This window comes from Drosophila montana, unplaced genomic scaffold (genome assembly GCF_035044405.1).
Source record: "Drosophila montana isolate Dmon_TW-CO22-7 unplaced genomic scaffold, ASM3504440v1 contig_1624_1, whole genome shotgun sequence".
NCBI lineage: Eukaryota > Metazoa > Arthropoda > Insecta > Diptera > Drosophilidae > Drosophila > Drosophila montana.
This window is the reverse complement of record NW_026996559.1, coordinates 3,095,168-3,115,499: the sequence shown is the minus strand read 5'-3', so window position 1 is coordinate 3,115,499 and position 20,332 is coordinate 3,095,168. Positions and strand designations below refer to the sequence as shown.

Genomic DNA, 20,332 nt, shown 5'->3' with positions numbered 1-20,332 from the left:
TACTTATTCCACAGATCACACGGGATCGCACGGGCCTGCAGCAGAGCATTCTCAAGGTGCCCAACTGGATGAAGAACAATGATAAGACGCAGAATACGAGCACATTGCTGTCGCAGGATAATAGCGATGCCACCGCGGATGAGGAGGATGACTATTCGCAATTGCAGAGTCAGACGAACAGCTCCTGTGCAAACATTAGCGTGGTGGCTGCGCCCACATCGGCGCTGCTGAAGCACTTCAATCGTAGCAAGAGCAATATTGAAACCTTTACCAGCCAACCAAAGATAATCTCGACAACCAATGCATCGCTGGCGGCGACGGCGACGGCGACGGCGGTAACGGCCAAGTCCAAAACGCTGTCCGCTGGCCAGACGAACGGGGATCGCGGCCAGGCAGATGGTGGCTCCAATCAGCAGGACTCTGACTTTGATGAGTTTAGTTCGCAGGACGAGGATGAGGCTGAGCCGCAAACAACACAGAATTTCTATCAAAATGCGCAGGAGGTGCAAAGCTCATCCATGAGCTCCCAAGGCGCCAATAGCAATTTTACCAGCGTCAGCTCCAAAGATGGCGGCCAGTCTCAGGTGCTGGGGCGCTGCAAGGCGCTCTACAGCTACACACCAAAACTCTACGACGAACTGGAACTGAGTCCTGGCGATGTTATCGAGGTTCATGCCAAACAGGACGACGGCTGGTGGCTGGGCGCATTGCGCAATCAAATTGGCATCTTTCCGGCTACCTACGTGGAGGAGTGTGTCTAGCATATCGTATCTATATCTAAGCCACATAGTTATGTAAGAGTGTGATTGCATACTTAAGCTTGTATGAGTGTGTGTGCGTGTGTTTGTATGTTTGTGCGTGCGTGAGTTTTGAAGAATGTCATATTGTATTTAATTTCGCTTATCTGCCCCTTTTAACATATGCTTACAACGAGCTTTAAAGGTCTCTGCATTAAAATATCTAAATGTTAAAAAAGGAACACAAAATTATATATATTTAAATAATATTTTTTTTTTTATTATTATTATTTATAGCGCCCAGTTAAGCCATTTCTCTTGCACACATATACTTGACTACGTGTAATTATCATATTGAATAAATATAATTTGTTTGTTTTTTTTTTCATTTACATAATGGAACTACATATAACACACAAATGAATATATATTAAACATAAACATGCGAATCCAGAATCGAAAATTGTTTTTTCTTATTCATCGCGACATTTTTTTTTTTATATTTAATAAGTTATGAAAAGAATTAAAAACAAAAGATATATGCGTATACATATATGTAGTATAGCTTGTATTTTTCTTATAAATATAACAAAAATAATTGTATTTAATGTTCAAAATCATATATCCGATATGGGGCATTTACTATATTTATGCTAGGCAAACTTGAATTGCTTCAAAATTATTTTAGATGAAAAATATTTTGTATTTAAGAAGAAGAAGTAACTCGGCGATGCCCGGTATAAAATTAATGTGTTCAACATGCATCAAAGTATTTTGTGATATCAAGAAATATTGATTCCAATAATTAGTCATTTATTATATTAAAAAATGTTCTAATTGGAATATCTTGGGTATATATAGTCGGTATTCTATTAAGTTTACAAAATTAGAAAAATGCAAATCTTTTCAAGATCGGACTGGTAACTGGGCATAGCATAAATATAGTAATTGATAATTAAACGTAGACAATGTTGCATCGTACGGGCAAGATATATGGTATATTTATATAAATGTATATTAATAATCAAAACGCAGGCCAAAATCGTATTGCAAAGAGTTAAGACTCTTACTGGAGCGGGCAAAACAGCAGAAAACAGCAATCACTCATCCAATTGCTTAAGTGAGTCCAGTCACGTTCTGCTTTTTAATGATAATGGATCAGAAGCATCTGTTTAGTTATTGCTGTAGTAACTAATTGACATCAATGTGACAAAGCATACTGACTTATTCAGCAATATTCAGCAAGTGCACCATGAGCTGGGCAATTGAGAAACTGTTCAGCCCTGGTTGGTTACCTCCGTTGCAGTGGGAACTGGCGCTGGCGCTGGCGCTTGCGCCGGAGCTGGAGCTGCGTTTGTGGTGGCAGCAGTGTCCAGGCAGCGCAGCTTCTGGTACATGTGTATGTAGTGGGCCTGCAGCTGCTTTTGATAGCCAAGGACTTTATCCTTTTCGGCGCACCATTGACGCTTCTCCAGCTCCAGATTGATGCGAAAATCGTCGAGCTTTTGACGCAGCTTGGCTATGTCTTCGGCATAGGTGGTCGACTCCTCGATGAGTGTATCTAGGGCTAGCTGCGCCGGCTGGCCCTGATCCAGCTGCAGTCGCTCCATGATGGCGTCCAGTTGCTGTGGTGCCGTTATCTGTGGTCTTGCTGTTGTCGTCGCCGCCTGACTCGTATACTTACGCGTCTTCTGGCAGATCTCATTCAAGTTGTCCAGCTGCTGCTTGAGGCGCGTATAACGGCCACACGGCTCCTCGCCATACTCGTGCGCAATGGCCAGATCGGATAGCTCCTTGCGCAGCTTGGCCAGCTCGTTGGTCAGCGCTCCAATCACTTGATCCTTGAGCGCAATTATTTTGTTTAGCTGCTGCAGCTGTTGCTCCTGTTGCTGGGTTTCCTCCGTCTGCTGCTTTGGTTGACTTTGGCATGTTATTGTCTTACAGTTGTTGTTGTTGTTGTTGTTATAGTTGTTGTTGTTGTTATAGTTGTTGTTGTTGTTGTTTTTGTTTACATGGTTGATGTTGTTACTGTGTCTCAGGCTAACAATTGCATGATCCTTCATGTTGATTTCAAGCTGAGCAAACGAAATGAGAATCCATTAAGTCAACATATACTTATATATGCCTGGGAAGCAATCTTTTTTAGATAATTTGGAAGAATTTATGTCAAATTATCGATAAGCCCCATTACCCCAAAATCGATAACAATCGATATCAGCTCCATATAACTTTTTGAATCTTATTTGATCTATACTTATTTCCATACATTTGCGTGAATTCATTTAGGACGTGCTCCGTGAATTTTGTTTCATCCAAACCCACGGACGTTTAGTGGAGAGGTAAACCAATCAATTCTGGCCAGGCAAAGCGATGTAAGATTGGCTACTCTACAAAGTTTGTGTTGCCGAATCGATCTTTGATTTAGATAATGTTTACATAATTAAGATTTTAATTTGAACTAGTCCTACTGCCTAGTCGCTGGACCACTGAAAAGTACTATGAAAAATAGAATTGTATCATATTTCAAGATGTTTTTTTCTAGAAACCTCCAAGCTAACTTTTATATAGAGATTCGAACCAGCAACATCACAGCCCGGTGGCCCAAACGATCAAGTGAGGCACCTTTGAAGCACTTTGGAACTACTTTGGAATTACTTTGGAACCAGCGCCCATAATTTGAGGTTAAGAATTGTTTTGGAGTCTGGAGTCACAAGCGGAACTTACATGCGCCTCCTTGAGCTGCGTCTTGAGTAAAGCTATTTCGCCGTTGCGTTCGCAAACCTTCCACTCGCTGTCCTCCAGCTGGACACGCAGAGCGGCCATCGTCTGTTGAGCCTCGTTCAGCTGCTGGTTCAGTTCCTGGGCGGAGCACTGCAGCTGCTGCTCGGAGTTCTTGAGGCTCTTGTTGCTGCAACGCGTCAGATCGAGCTGCTGCTGCAACTTCTGCAGCTGCTCGGATTGGCGCAGATTGTGCTGCTTGAGCTGGAACTGCTGCAAGGCCAGGAGCTGCTCCATTTTCTTGAACTTGAGATGATACTCGCGCTGCTGGCTCTCATAGAAGAGCTTCAGGCGCTGCGTCTCGTGCTCCCAGTACACTTCCTTATCCTGTTGGAAATGAAAGTGGACAATGTGGCATCTATCAGTGAGGCTGGCGGGGTGGCGTGTTTGTTATTTAACCTTTTGGACTTTGAAAATTACTTTCTCATTCTGTTCCATTGCCTGTCGCAGGTACGACAGCTCCGAGTCCCGATCCTTGAGTGCCGCCTCCAGCTCCGATATGCCCGAGTCCGAGGGCGAGGGCGTCAGATCGCTGCCAGCTGCCACGGCATTCCCCTTGCTACAAATCGTTGACCAAGATTCGGGTTAGTTGCCAAATTCTTGATTAGAGATTAGGCGAAGCTTGTTCTTACCTGATGCCGCCGCCATCCGGCCTATCATGGCCAGTGAGACACTCCAGGCCCAGACCCAAGCCCAGACCCAGCCCCAGTCCCAGTCCAAGGCCGAGGCCATCCTCGTTGCTGCTGCGCTGGACAACTCGGTGACCGCGTCTGCGCGCCGCCAAGTGACGCAGATCTGTTGTGCCTGGCATGAGGCAAAAATGTAGAACGGCTGACGGCATTAGAAAGTGGGTTACTTACTGCCAAATTTGTGAGTGGCCGCCGTGGAGAGCGGCACCAGGGAGGGCGTCGAACCATAGCCGTAACGCTCGCCCGGCACCGGCTGCTGTGCCGAGTGCGGCTGCTGCTGCTGCGCCTGCTGCTGATGCTGCTGTTGATGCTGCTGCTGCTGATGCTGCTGGGAAGCAATGCGATAGTCCGGCTCAAAGGGAATGGGCTTGAAGGCGATCGGACGCAGAAAGTTGCCGCCACCGATTTGCTGCAGCGAAAGGCGCAAGCGCGACATTAATCAATTTCAAGTGCGCCCAACCCAACCCCATGGCACACCTAATGCCAAGTCAATGTCATGCCTCACCTGTTCTTTGGCCTCGCCCGGCTGCTGCTGCGGCTGTTCGCTAATGGCCAGGCGGCTTCCGGCAGCTATGGGCGTGGTGCGGCGCACAATCGACGTTTGTGAACCAAGCATTGCCGGCAGTGACTGCAGCGCCTCCTCGGCTGACTTGCTCTCGGCTCGCTCTCCCAGCTCTCCGGCGCTGGCCACGCAGCTGCGGCTCAGCTCGAACATTTGCCGTATGTTCTGGAACTTGCTGCGCATCTGTGCTCCACTGAATGCATCGTCATCCAGATTACTGTGGCTGCCAAACTTCTGACTGAGACGCCGCTGCTCTTGGCGCGACTTCAGTGTGCCCGTATGCAGTGCTCCGTGCGCAGGCAACTGCAGCAGTGGTGATCCCAGCGCCGGCTGGCCCATGCTGCTCAAGCTCGGCGTACTGCGCAGCGCCAGCGGCGCATTATTCTCCAACGATACGGAGCGCTTGTGGCCGCGCTTGCCCAGCGGCAGGCTCTGGCCGGAGGCAGCACTTCCCGCAGCGGGAACCGCTCCGGGCATGGGCCCCATGGCATGCGCCGGCAGCGCCATGTGCGTGGCCCCAGACATCCCGAATCGTGCAGCTATAATGTAGAAAAGATTGTAGTTTCAATAAATATCTAATGATCCCAGATAGAAATGTCGAAGCTAGTCTTAGCCGAAGGCCAGTTGCATTCTTTGTTACCATGAAATGAAAAATATACTTGTGCGGTCCCCAAGCATCAAATCGATTCTCTGGCCAGACTCCCAAGACGCATTCTAGTTGCTGATGCTAACGGCGTGGACCGCTTTTGAAATATGCATCTTTTTTTGTAAAAAGCCGCACACACGCACACACACACACACTCACGCACACTTATGCTGTCTCGCAGTGCTGGCATCTCCCGCGGACAGACGCACTTTCTCGTTTCAAGACTCGTCGACCTATATTCTAACCACTAACTTAAGCGCGACTATTTCTCTGGCAACGACAACCCAGCTTTATCGTTCCCGTGTCCACTGACCACTGCGTCCAGTGTGTCGAACGTCCAACGGTGCTCAGTTTTATTGGGACTCAGCCTCAACTGGTTTGCGATGCGACAGCATTTGGCAACAGGTGGTGGCAGATCGGCAGATCGGCAGGCCGTGCCACCTTTTGGCCATAACATTCAGAATTTCACCCAAGGTTAGTTGGGTATTTCAGTCAAAGCACAGCTAACCGGTATGCCTGACAAATCCCAAACACAACAAGCACAACACAAGATCGCCACACCGAACATCAAATGCCCTGTGTGCATTTCCACGTATTCCTATAGAACTATATGATATAGAAGTCCCATCTTGATTAGATGTTGCTCATGTATTAAGATTTAAGTCCTGCTAATAAATGTAAGGTTCGCCCAAGAGAAAGGTTGCTCATGCAGAAACTGTTCCTATACAATGATAAAGAAGTCCGATGTTGATTTTGCTCATGTTTTAAGAAGTTATAGTTATGCTAAAATATGTTGTTTTAATTTTTATAAGTGCCAATCAGAACTCAAGTGTGTTCTATAATGCTCTTAGAATCAAGTTTGTGGTCGCCAGGTTTGTATAATAAACAGTATTAAAAATAAGAGAAAAAAAAAATAAAATAATAAACAAAAACTCATTTTCGACAGATTGTTCCTATACTATGATGTAGAGGTCCGATGTTGTTAAGACTATATGATAAAGTAGTTCGATTTTGCAATCAATAAGTATCAAGTTTGCTCAAGATTTTTGGAAGAACATAGAAGAACAACTTCTCAATTTTGGACACATAATGTCAATGGCACCTATAGGTTATAGTCGTCCGATCCGCCATGCAACAGAAATGCGGGACTAAGCAAAGTCTCTTGAATGAAAAAGACAGAGACGTCTCGACTGTTTTGACTATTGGATCGGGGATTGGATCTCCCTCTAAACGTTACATATTTCGTGACAAAATGATGTGAGCAACTGCAAGGGTATAGATAAACAAAGAAGTGTCAGTTAGGGCAGGTTCAGGCATAGTCTAAAGTTAACTAAACGATTTACAGATTTCAATATAACTTTTTGCCCTAGAAAAGTATAATAAAAATTATATACTCTTTGTTTGTGTACACTTCTATGTTTTTCTCTGTTTTTGTTAGACCTATTGCTTCATCTGAAAGGTCAGATTTATGAATTTGGGCTTTTAATATAACGAGTTCTTAAATACGATTATGCCAATTAGTTATGTTTAATCACATCTAATAAGCAATAATAACAATTCTGCTGACTTGCACAACATAATGAGGAAACGAATACGAAAATACTCAAAATTACTTAATTATAAATTGGCATCCATTCTAAAATACTCGAAACGAATGCTGCATATACAAATGTTGTCTTACAACTTCGTTTCCTTGATTTTGTTATATGTACATTTTGGACATTGCTTGAAGCTTGTTAAGTTCCCAAACGCGTAGCTGTTGAAATGTGATTGGCCCTCTCGGAGTTCTTTTTTTTTTATTGTGCGGGCAATATTCTTTCATTCTATTTTGATAACTACTCGCTTTATAGCATGACCTGTTTTACTGTTTGTCAATCTATTTAGATAGCGCACAACACATCTTTTGTTTATAATTTATTGATAGCGTTTCTTTAAGGAGGTATTATTGGAGCATGCCTTTTTTTTTGAATACTCGAAGAAATGATTTGATTTCTTTTTGAAACAGGACTTTCGAATGGCATGACCTTATTAGCAGAGACATGGCTCTTGCCTGGTTACCATTAAAGAACCACCTGCTTATTTGTATATACGTGTGTGTGTATACATATATGATACATATATTATATATGTATATATACATGATCTCTTACATAGAGCAGAGACAAGCCTAACAAAACGTACTTATAAAATTGTGACTTTCTATGTGATTCTCATGGATTCAAATAAGGCTTGCAGCCGTTTGATCAATTTTATCTCTGCTTATACTCTCACTCTAATTTACTTTATCTCTCTCTTTCCCTCTCCCTCTCTCTCTCTCTCTCTCTCTCTCTCTCTCTATCTCTGTCTATCTCTCTCACTCCCTCTCTCCCCCTCTCACTCTCTCTCTCCCATTTTATTCATATTTTTCTCTGGTGCTTACACTCTAATTCGTTCTTTCTGTGATGTGTGTCAAACAAGTTCTGTCTGCCTCCTACGATAACAATAAAATAGTCATACGTTTGTGGGTGAATTTTTGGGTAAGTACAATTTTACATATATATATATATATGTATATATATTTATATAAACATAAAAATAAATGTTAAAGCAATTCAGTTGTGGGCTCGTCAAGTATATAAATCCACGTAAATATAACTCGATTTTGAGGAACAGGGCGGGTCGTCTAAGTTTGTGTGTGAAAAAAAAAGAAAAAACAATGTCAGTGCTCTGCAGCTTGGCTGTTAAATAGTAATAAAAAAAACACAATGAATAGATAAACATAAAAATAGTTTAACTCCTAGTTAAGACAAAACACAATATCTAAGGGTCAAGTAATTGAATCTTTGAGCTTGCAAGTTAACTTTTTGGATGATGAAAAAATGATCCAAGAAATAATGCTGCAGTTATTATTTTCTTTTAAATTAAAACTTACATAAGCAGCATAGTAAAATGAACTGTAATCATGTTAATTAATTTAAAGTGTATGAATATTATATTAAACACAAGTTAAGAAAAATATAAACTACTTTTGTGCAGCTGCAATCAAAAGATGTGAAAATGAATTTGTTAAGCAATTAGAAGAAGAAGAAGAAGATGAAACAAAAACAATATAACAACATTTTGCTGGTGTCTTATGTGGCATTCAGTTGGATAACCAAAAGCCATTCAGGTTCATCCAATGAATAGCGGGGCATTCATTTCAATTGCGGCTCAAAATGCTCGCCACATTGTTTTTTCAATTGCCTGGCAATTTCGTATGGATAGTTGAGATACTTAAGCGGTACGGGTACGAGTACGACTATGAGTATGAGTACGAGTTAGATATGTGTGTACGTATAAATATTTCGCAAGATTTTCTATTATATGCTCGCTAAAACGCATTTAACCGGACCGGACTCCATTGTGGACACGTTTCGCAACGGTAACGCCGACGCCGACGCCGACGACGACGACGACGCAGAACGAGCCAATAAAATCTTGGGAGACTTTTGTAGGCCTGGCTCAAACAATGCCGGCAACAAAGCGGCCGATCAGGCGACAACTTCAACAACAATCAACGCCAACGACGACGTCGACGTCGACAAACTGCCAATGTAATTTATGTACTTCTGCTGATGGCTTGTGAAACACTCACACACTCGCACACACACTTGCACACTCGCACACACACTTGCACACTCACACATTAGCAGCTAACTGTTAGTTTGATGGCGAACCAGCGAAATGAAGTATCTGCAAAATGTATCTGCGTATCTGAAAAAAAAAAAGAAAACCTGTTCGCATTTTGCCCGCCGGCCCGTTCTCGATGGCCAAAAAGCCAATTTTTTTCTTCCCCATTTTGAAAGTTTCCATCAATGAAAGTCCATAAGTCCGTCGGCCAGCAGCAGCAATATCATAAGATCATAAAATAGTATAAAAATCATAAACAACAGCAGCGCGGCTCAGATCCGCATCGCTGCCCATTCAATCAGAACTCGCATTTGCATTGGATTTTGAAAAGTGTTTTGACCCTAAAAAAACACACAACCGACAGCCCAACAACAAAGTCGTTGAAATAGCCGTCGTTTCGTGTTTGCCGGTGTATACCCTGTACGCAAGGTGTTGGCAGAGCGAGAGGGTATACGGGTCGAGTGCAGAGTATATTTCGGGGCCAGGTCCATTAGGCTGGGCTTCTTCTAAGTACGAGCTAAATATTACGTACAGGCAAAAGTCGTTATATTCTTTAGTCACAGTTTGAAAGTCTCTGCTTTTTGGTTAGAATCTTGCAGTAATCAAGCTAATCAATCAAGGAAACGCCTTTCAGACTTATACAATCGATATTAACACTGTGAACAGGGTATTGCGCAGTCGGTTGCAGGCGTTCTTTGCTTGACCAAAAGAATTAACACGGGCAAACATTGTCACAGTCACAGTCGCAGTCAAAATCGCAGTCGCTGTCACAGTCACAGTGGCTGTCACAGTCGCAGTCACAGTCACATCGACAGTCGCTGTCACAGTCACAATCGCAGTAACATTCCCTGGCGCAGTCACAGTCACAAGTCACAATCGCTGTCGACTGGCCCATGTCATCGTCGGTGGCCAGGGACCAGGCCCCGAGCAGCTGCCCCATCGTATTTATTTTCCCACGCTCGCAGCCGCAGTCGCAGTTTTATGCACACTGTGTACTAACTAGCTTCATTCGATTTGCGTTTTTCGTGCACTCGCACAGTGTGACTAATGCAATTTGTTGGCCATGTCAAATATTTCAATTAGGCAGGGAAGGGAAAAGTTAAAAAAAAAATATAAAAAGGTTTCTTCAATATATATATAAATATAGATAATCTCTTACACCAAACACAGACCAAGCCTGCATGCCGCTGCGCTGCTAGCTTAACATAACGTACTTATAAAATTGCGCCGTGCTATGCGATTCTCATAGAATGCTTTTGATTATAAGTTTAACAAATTTTATCTCTGCTTATACTTTCAAACTAAATCGCTCTAATTTTCCTCTCTCTCTTTCTCTATCTATATTTCCCTCTCTTTCTCTCTCTCTCTCTCTCTCTCTCTCTCTCTCTCTCTCTCTCTCTTGATAAATACTTTTTCTAATTAAAAATAAAATAAACAAGAAATCTTTGCATGAGAAACAAACTCTTAAAATACCGTGCACCATAATATACCACGAAATAAATAAATAAATACATTTGTTATATCCATTCAAAATAACAGGCAATATTTATTATTGTTAGCTAAAATTACAAGCATTGGCACTGAGGCGATCTGGCACTGCAACCCGAAACCTCGTCATTTAGCTGTCCTTATGATTTTTTTTGTTGACATTAAAAAGTTGACGAAAGCTTTCTGCTTATTTCTCTCAAACTGTCTTGCATAACAGCATGGCATTAGAAATATGTTTAAACGCACATCAACCTTAAAAATATTGAGCAAAGTCTTTTCAATTAATCTCGCCTGAAACTTTTAGCAGCTTTTAAGCTTCTTCGATACTACCTAGTTAAATAACATTTAGCTAGCTGCAGTGTGCAGCTTTTAGTTCAGTTTTGACTAAAGCTCGCTCGCAGCTTGTAGAAGCTTTCAAAACTCTCTCTGTTCTTATGCCCCCATATCGCTCGTCCGAGCGAGAAGTTCAAATTAGCTTAAGGATTTGCCAAGCTCCTTTCCAAGCTGATTGAGACCTGACGCAAAGTAAATCCTTTTTCGCTCATCTTTCTTTTTCTTTAACTTTTGTTTTTTTTTTGTTTTCCCCAACATTGCACCACTGTGCAACGCAGCCGTGTGCTGCTAATTTTATTTATGCTATATTTTGTTGCTGTTATTTTTTTGCATTGGTATCTCAAAGTCCGAGCAAAGGCAAAACAAATGCCGCCAAGCGCTTGAGTTAGTTATTTATTGTTGATTGTGAATTTTTAATTGAATTCATTTAGACGGTAACGATTCCGACGTGTTTGTTGCTTATGTTGTTGTTGTTGTTGTTTTTGCTTCAATAATCGCAGTCAAAGTTGTTGGCATTGCGCAGCCGCAGCCGCATTCATTCATTCAACGCACAAAAAATCATTAAAAAACCATAGTTTAAATACGAAATAAAATAAATTACTAACTAACGGCAACAAGAAACCAGAGTGCTCCAGTCGGGTGTGGCTGACTAGGAGATACCCTGTGCCCAGCACCGAAGTGCCAAAATATCTTCGGTGCTTGTAGTCCGATCTTCATCTGAAATGTTCAGCTTTTAAGCGTGGCATCCCAGTGTGTGCATATACCAAAGCACACGGCTCTAGCTTGTTTTAGATTTGTTTAATTCTGGCAAGAGTGGAGGGAGGCATCTTGGTAAGTAAACTAATCTTAATCTGTATTTCTTTAGGTAAATGCTCCAAAATAGGGATATGTAATCCTGGTGGAAGCGGATCGGGGGAGCATCTCAAGCTCGTAAGAAGACGGATATAAAGTGAATCAGGGCTATATCGACCCGCCTCCTTTGCATACATTTGCACAACATAATACTCCTTCCTCTAACCCATTTTCCATGGGTATAGGGTATAAGAAACATTGTATAAGCGTGACGAAAGCAAGAAACACAGTTAATGAAATAACAACAACAACAACAACTGCAGCTTAGCTTTTCTTTTATATATTATTTATTTATCGCCTGGCAGTTTTCCATTTGGACGCAATCGAAATGCATTTCAAATTCAGGTTTCGGTTTCGTTTTCGGTTTCGGTTTCGATTTGGAAATCCGAACAAAAATTTACTTTCGTTTTGCATCAATCGATGATTGCAAAGGGCCAACACAGAAGTTTCTGACGTCACAGCAGATAATGCGCTTACGACGACGGCTTCGATGCCCATCCAAAGGCGACGGCAACTACTTAGTTTTATTTATCTTGCCCCATCAACATCTTCAACTTGTGAGCCGCCGCGCCGCTTGCAACATCTGACACCGGAATTTCAGGCCGCCCAACCGATTGACATTTATGCATGGGCATAAATAAAATCATGGTGAAAAGCACCTCACCTCACACACACACACACGCACACACATTACATGGGTGTGTGCGGCCCCGGGCTGTGTGACCAGTTCCAGTGACAGACCGCAAGTGGCCCAACATCATCAGCGGCGATGACCTTGGCGCTGTCTCGTTGCGCTTAACAGGCTGCGAGGGGGGAGTGGCAGGGGCCATGGCAGGGGGGGGGGGGGGGCTGTGTGTGTGTAATCGGCTCTGGGCTCGATCTGTCAAATGGGAGTGGGCCACCGTTTTGATTTTGGGGTCAAGCAATAAGCTCTTGATGAGCTACAAAAATTTCCTTAGGAACCGGGTGAATGTCAGTTGTCGGCAGCTTTTCGCTTAGGCGACCTTTTGGCAACCTTTGGTGGAACTGGCGCATCGAGCTGAATGCCGGCAATCATCGTGATCTGGCAGCTCGCCCATATGGATTTGTAAAATAATTTGAGATAAGTGCTTCCGCACATATTAAAAGTAATTTGATAATAATTGAGCTCATAGATTTCCTTTTATTTTATATATGTGTAGCTAACAAAATCAAACGCATTGTAGAACATATTCGGAAGATCGTGGAGAAAAGATATGCATGTACCGCTATTGAAAAGTATTAAAGAGATTTTATAAAAAAAAAAATTGAATATAAATAGCCAAAACGTCTGCAATTACAGTCATATTTCTTTTAATGTAATTATTAATATTGTCATAATAAATCTTATTACTATCATTTTTATTATTATTATTATCATAAGAACGCAAACAAATAAAATATTTTGTGGAATATTTTCAGAAGATCGTCAGTCAAAAGTCTGCAATTGCTATCAATTATTATTACTTTTTATTATTGTTATTATCATAAAAATATGAAATATTTTGTAGAGTATTTTCATTAGATCATGGAGAAAAGATAGGCATTTACCGCTATTGGAAAGCTATTAAGAGAATTTATATAACAACAAAATCTTGAATATGATTAAAAAAACTAACAAGTTTTTGGAATTGCTGTTAAACTTTTTCTTACGGTGATTATTAATATTATTTTATTCTTATTATTATTGTTGTTATTATCATTATCATTATTATTAGTTTTATTGTGATTATTATTATAATTATTATTATTTCATTCAGCAAATTGACAAAGATGAAGTCAAATGTTATTCAATTAATTCAATTATCAACAAATCTTTTAAATAAAATAAAATTTAGATATAAATTTCTATAAATATTGAAGCAATAAATATATTTTATGCCATAACAAAATGTTCTCATATCTCTGCATATATCATTCTAAAACTGTATAACAATTGCATACATACATATATAAATATATATTTGTTAATATTATTTTTATTTAATGTTCCGTATACTCGTACCGTACTGTAATTGTTGCTGTTTTTGCAATTTGTGTGTTGTTGTTGTTGTTGTTGTTGCTGTTGTTGTGTGCCGTGTGCTTTCCAAGCAATCCAAGTACACCCACTGACCAGCGAGCTGAGTATCTACATATATCTAACTATCTATATACACACATAACTGTTGGCAATAGCTTTTGTTTATTTATTTCCATATGGGCAAAGCCTGAAACAATCAAGTGGCCCAAATTGATGCGGGCAACAATCACCGTAAATTTGAAGTTTGGCAAAAAAAAAAACAAGTAAAAATCATATTGCGGCAAGCGCTCGACTAATAGATACTCTATTCATGTAGCTAAAGCGAAAAGCGCACTAAAATTTGTTCTTTTATTATGTTATTTAAGAAGAAGAATTCTTTCTGGGGAACTGGCAATAATCCTTCTGGACAATAGCAGGGATCTCGCGATATCGATAACGATAAACGATAGCAACGCATTGCTAGCTTTTGGGCTGAGAGTAATAGAAAGGCTTTAATACATATGTATATATTTAATATATTATAAAATATGGAAAGTCGCATTTATTAATGCTCAGAACATGACTTTCCCTTTGCTCGCAGTATCGATATTTCGTTTCGATAGTTTATATGCTTATCGATAAGTTCTCAACAATTGCATATCGAATAGAAGCGAGTTCATTTTATAGAAATGTTTCTGTTGAAACTCCGTCAACTTTTTTGATGGGTACAGGGTATATTAAAAAAAAAAACCAAAGCTCAATAGAATGCCTATATATAGTTCAAGGCATGTAGGCATAGGCCATTTTAACGCCTCAATGCTTTTTATTTTGTAATGCTATTGTGAAGAAAAATGCGAGAGAGAGAAAAAAAAACTATTGACCTTAAATTGTCGCAAACGCGTTGGCGTAATGATCCAAAATTCTTGCCCATGACAACAGATCAGAGCGACTATTTTACGCAAATGAGCTGAAATTTATGTTTTGACTGCTTTTGGTACCAACAAACTATGCGAATGGCTGAGCGCAGGAAGCCCGCACTCAATGTTGCTGCTGCTGCTGCTGCTGCTGTTGTTGCTGCTAATGATGATGGCAATGACAGCTATGACAGTTGCGACGCATATATGCAAATCCAGTTTCGGTCAATTGCATGACCAATTAACGAGCAAGCGTCGGCAGCAGCAGCGGCAGCGGGGGGGTGGGGAGTAAGAGCATCAGCTCAATATCCGGGCACGGGCTCCGCTCAGTGGGGCAATTAAATGACCAACGCTTGAATCGGCACAAGAGCAACAATTACGAATGCGGAGCAGGCAGCCGTAGCACATGCAACAACGCTTTCACTGCCCATTGCCAGCTGCCTCAGTTGCCAGTTGCCAGTTGCCAGCTGCCTCAGTTGCCAGTTGCCTGTTACTACAAAATCCTAGCCAAAGATCAAAACGTGGGCGAGTGTTAGCTTTCCCACGTTGCCGCTGCCGCTGCCGCTGCTGCTGCTGCTGTCGTCGTGGGGCTTGGTCAGCCATTAGTCACGCTCAGATTTGTTTATCTGGCGCGTCGCATTCGCCCGAAATCGCAGCGCACATATAGACATTGGCCGTTGTCTTTGCCAAAGAATAAATAAACAATCAGAAATATGTGCGGCAATGTCCATAGATGTTGCCATTGTGGCAATTCCCATGCCCATGCCGATACCCATTCCCAAAACCCATACCCATTCCCGTTCCCATTCCCGTTCCCGTTCCCGTTCCAGCTGCTGCTGTTGCTGCTGAAGCGCATGTGTGGGGCCCCAGGCTTATTATTGTTATTGGGGCCGCTGCCCGTTTGTTTGCATAATAAATAAGTCAGGCTAAGAGCCAAGTTTATGCCAACATCAGCAATAACAGCAGCAAGTGCATTAGCTGACAGCACTCGGCACTAAGATACCCTGTAACCAGCTACGAATTGCTGTTTGTATGATCCACGCTCAAATTTGTTTATTGTCCAACTGTTTTATAGTTTATAATTTATTTAGTTTTAAATAGAATTAATAACTAGAACTGGAAATCTCTTTTAGTGGAGCGAGGTATGCAAAACGTGAGATATTTTTTATCTGTGTATGCTTTACGCATCCTACCACTCCAAATTTCGTTTCTCTTGCGTCTTCAATCTTAGAAATATGCTTTAAAACGCCATTAGGAAATCGATATTTATCGATTTTAGTACAACGGGGTAATTACAGAACCTCCAAGCCAATTTCTATAGATCTTTTTATCTTTGAGAATACATGTACTTTAAAATTATAGTTTTTAAAATCGATATTTATCGATTCTTGGGCAATGGATGGGGGGAAGCATCATGCGAAATATGCTGTTTCTTGATCACTTAAGCTTTGAAGTATATTTTAAAATGAGTTTGAATATGGATATTTATCGATTTTAGGACATCGGAGGAGTTGTGGAAATCTTAAAATCGATATTTATCGATTTTGGGACAGCTTGGAAATTGACGCCGACTCAGCTGACTATCAGATAACCTTATGACACCCTTTTAACACATTTGTATTGGGTAGCTAGCAAGACAACAACAGAAATCAACAGAGAGCATTGCCGTTGGCGCTTGTTGCCGCCGTGAGATATATGACGCCCGCTGTAACATCCACACTTCTTTGTTGTATGCCAAGCGGCATTTAAGCCACCAAAGCAGCCAATTTGTTGAACAACAGATGGCAGTCTAAAATGGCCATAAAATTGTTTTGCACTTGGCATGGGAAGCGCAACCGAGGAAGTACCAACTCGAGCCGGATTCGTCGAGCCGTGTCCAATGCGCGTTCTGTGCAATTTACAATTAGTGCAAGTGGGAGCTGTCTATGTAGCTGGACCCAGAGCTGGAGCAGGTGTTGATTGTTGCTGCACCTTTCACACACAAACAGCATGATGGCGCGACTCGAGAAACGGACGCTGGACCCTTCTGCTTGACATTCGGTCTTGGCCGGAAACCGGGCGAGGTAAACTGACACGTATGACCCTCATCTCCAATCTTGTCACAGTTTCTTTGGGTGCTCTCGAATGCGCTGCGCCCATGATGACAGCGTCGGGTAATCATGTTGTGGCTGAGCACGACTCCCACCACATCAACTATTGATAGCAAACGTTTTCTATCCAAATCGGGTATAGCTAAAGGAAGGTACGGGCCCACACACAATGGCAAGCATGTCAAGTGGCATGATCGCAACAGCGGAAATTAAGTTTCGACTATGCTCGCGGAATATTCCACGCGCAACTGTGGAAAATTGGTGAAAGCCCGTTGAATGCAACTTTTTTGCTTGCACACACTTTTTTAAGAATCTTAATAAAATTCAATCGAGATATGTTTCACACCTTTCTCTAGGTCATCCCTCTTGGCTGGAAAACTTTTAGTCAAGGGTTTTATGATTTCATCCAAACGGATTTTTAAGCCTAATACGTTTTTCACTGGTTTTTCAAAAAAATTACCATATTTTCAAACATATTTTTTACATAAAATGTCACTGCACGTAATTCATCGATCGAAGCTGGGTAAAGCATTACCGGGCAAAGCCGGTTAACCTATGCTAGTATATATCCAAAATTATACCTCACTAACGTAAATAGTCTAAAATTGATAAAAGATTCCAAAAATGTAAAAAACACACACTTTAAATTAAAAAGGTGTCGCAATTTAAACCCCAAGAACGAGAATTAGGCGATATCCCAGAATTTTTCCACAAAAATAATAGCATGCAGCGCTTTGAGCAGAATGAAAACTTACGCCTATCGATTTTGTGCTATAGTCCCCGATGCGCTTTGCCTCTCTGCTACACTCAAAGTTTTTCCAAGCCCATAGAAATATCGACAATTATATGTGATAATCGCCATGATATTCATATTGCCATTTTCACCAAGATCTTCAGCTTGTGACCTCGATCCATGGTTGACCAGGCCCACATCATCGTCATCTGCTTACGTTCGTTAATGTATTTTCCTTTATGTACAGGGTGTACATAGCTGAAGCTCACCTACATTCACAAGAACATGGATAGACGACCAGATAGGCAGCGAGAAGCGGACGGACCGACGGACGGACGGACGGACGGACGGACGGACGGGCGGTCTGATGAACGGACGCACTCAGCGAACAGTATCAGAAAGTGATCATAAATCTGTATAACCTGTATGTTGATTTTCACCAACTCGGTCGCCACATGCAGGTGTGTCAGTGCGCGTGTGTGTGTGAGTGTGTGTGTGTGCACTCAAAAAAATTATTTTCTACATTTGAGCAAAGAAAGAAAACTAAAAATGTACTTATTTTTTTAGAATATAGGAGCGTATTTGTTTAAGAGAAGATAATTTTGCGCACTTAAGAAAATTGTTCGAAAAATTAAGTTTTCTTTGTATATAAGACTTGTGTGCGTGTGTGTGTGTGTGTGTGTAACGAGGCAATGTTGGAGTCGCGTTCTGTGTGCCCCCAAATATGAAAAGTGAATTTTTGCGGCACTCGCTCCACTTAAGCCTTCGACTTGGACGCTTTTGTTTGCTGTTGTTGTCGTTGTTTTTTTGCTGTCATTGTTGTTGTTATTTTCGGTTGACTTTTATATACACTTTTGTCTTTGGGTCGCAGTTACTTGATTTTATTTTATTTTATTTTATTTAGTGGTGTGTTTTTTGCGCACTTGGCCTTAATTGCGCATGCGCGCGCACTTTCAATTCCTTTGGCTGATGACGCGGACTTCGCTACGGCTGCTTGGCCATTGAGGGGGATAGGGGGAACGGGCCATGGGGCGCGCAGGGCGAGGGGCGAACAAAACGTGTGGCAAATTAAAGCCGAAGCAAAAGTAGATTTCAAGCGCGGCAATAATGATGCGGCACGGAAATATAATAATATTCATGCTGTTGTCTGGGCTTAGCCGAGTGTGTACAGCGCTCGGACCAGGGCAGGGGGTCAGGTGGGCAGGTGGGCTGCTGGGCAGGTGGGCAGGTGGGGTGTGGTCCAGGAGCAAGAAATTGAGGCGGGCGAATCCAAACGAAAACTGCACGAAAACACAGCGAGCCGCGTCGAGTGCTGAAACTGTTTTGGCCCAGGCCCGGGCCCGGTCAAAAAGCAAGTTCATGGCAACAACAACAACAAGCTAGAAGCAGAGTTAAAACAAGAAGAGAGGCAGAGAGAGCATCAGCACAGAACACCGACAAGGGCATACCCTATTGAAACATTGTAAGCACAGCTGCCAAAATCGCTAAAAATTGAACAAATTTATTTTAATTATGAACTTCATTGGAAGGGAAGGGAATACTATAATGATATTATATATAAATCAAAATGATATTACTTAGCAAAACATTGTTGCATAACAGTTTTACAAGTCACACTAACCATAGTCCTGTTTTAGGTTATAAGTAAGGGAGTACCCTTAATGTTATCAGCCAGGTAAACTGCCAGCTAACTGCGGGTTAAATCGAATTCGAATAGTTCAGCTACGGCAACTTGTCCATTCATGCGTAAACCCGCAAAGCCTGAATGAACATGTTTTGCTACCCTGATCTAATTGAAGTGTATCGAGAAAGAAAGAAAAAAAAAGAGCTTTAAGATTGTCTCGCACACAGATTTCTAGAGGCTGCCAGAGGCAGCGAGATGTTTTTATTATAAATTGTATATATTTTTTTTATATTTATTTCTTTTTTTTTTTTTTTTTGTTTTTTGCTACTTTGGTAACAGGTTCGTCGTTGTTGGGAAAAAGTCAAACGGCTCAATAATCGAAGACGGCTCCGAGTGCGAATGCGGCTCCAACTCCGACGGCTGGGCTCACTGGCAGCCGGATAAAATGAGGACAACAACAGCGACAACTTTAATGAGGTTATGTCTAGCTTGTTGGTGTCTGTGCAAATGTATCTGTATCTGTGTATCTGCATCGGTGTTTTCCTATCTGTGTGTATTACAGTCCCCATATCCATGCCCGTATATACTATACATAAACATATGCACATGCATACACATGTATGTGTGTCAGCTGGGATAGGCCAGTTTTGGTCTTTTTGCGTTTTTGTTTTTTCGTTTATCTTTTTTTTTGTGGTTTTTGCTCAAATGCAACCCCGAAACAAACATAAGCAAAACAAAACCAAAAAAAAAACAAATGCATTGCATATTTGCTTACCTCTTCCTTTGGTCGTAATGCCTGGTACGAGCACTCGTAATTGCTGTTGACTTTTGTTGTCTTGGCTGTAGTTATTAATGTTGCTGCATATTTTTGTTAGCTTACAGCAAAATTGCACAAATAATGAGATTACAAAAAAAAAAAAGTAAGCCAAAAAATAAACAATCAAAACGCCCAACAGCTCGATAAAATATGCACAAAATTCATATGCTTTTCACTTCACACTACAACGAAACCAAAAAAAAAAAAAATAAACCATCGATAACAAAAACAAATCGTGGCTTGAAAGCAGAAAAAACCGTTGCACGCCTGCGCTTTCAAAATTGTTTTGGCAAAGCTTTTTGTGAGACGCAGACGCAGCGCCAACTTTCACGTACGAGTGTTCAAAGCAAACTGACAACGGCGACGGCGATGGCGATGGCGACGGCGTCGACGACGACGACGGC

General features: G+C 41.7%; 2 protein-coding genes across 6 annotated transcripts in view; one reads left to right on the top strand and one right to left on the bottom strand.

Moving 5' to 3' along the window:
• The window catches only part of Nost (Nostrin), a 30,845-nt gene extending 29,841 nt beyond the window's left edge, over window positions 1-1,004 (top strand). For all 4 annotated transcript variants that reach the window (XM_064698953.1, XM_064698937.1, XM_064698959.1 and 1 more), the window contains one exon: window positions 15-1,004. In XM_064698953.1, coding sequence (XP_064555023.1) covers window positions 15-761 — 747 coding nt within the window. In that variant the 3' untranslated portion in view covers window positions 762-1,004. The remainder of the gene's footprint in view (window positions 1-14) is intronic.
• Window positions 725-20,006, bottom strand: LOC135440016 (probable serine/threonine-protein kinase cdc7). Of its 2 annotated transcripts, none has more exons than XM_064698972.1 (7): window positions 19,887-20,006; window positions 4,710-5,305; window positions 4,376-4,613; window positions 4,148-4,319; window positions 3,915-4,074; window positions 3,462-3,842; window positions 725-2,812 (listed from the first exon to the last, which is right to left on the bottom strand). In XM_064698972.1, exons 2-7 carry the CDS (start codon window positions 5,289-5,291, stop codon window positions 2,015-2,017), a joined length of 2,331 nt encoding a protein of 776 aa, XP_064555042.1. In that variant the 5' UTR covers window positions 5,292-5,305; window positions 19,887-20,006; the 3' UTR covers window positions 725-2,014. The 2 variants fall into 2 exon arrangements, with proteins under 2 accessions (XP_064555042.1, XP_064555051.1); XM_064698981.1 differs by having other exon boundaries at window positions 3,936-4,074.
• Window positions 20,007-20,332: the final 326 nt, after the last annotated feature.

Coding starts and splice junctions, on each gene's coding strand:
- LOC135440016 (XM_064698972.1), bottom strand. CDS start 5,291: ATGTCTGGGGCCACGCACATGGCGCTGCCGGCGCATGCCATGGGGCCC. Junction 4,320..4,375: donor GGCCACTCACAAATTTGGCA/GTAAGTAACCCA, acceptor GCCTCATGCCAG/GCACAACAGATCTGCGTCAC. Junction 3,843..3,914: donor TAATTTTCAAAGTCCAAAAG/GTTAAATAACAA, acceptor CATTTCCAACAG/GATAAGGAAGTGTACTGGGA.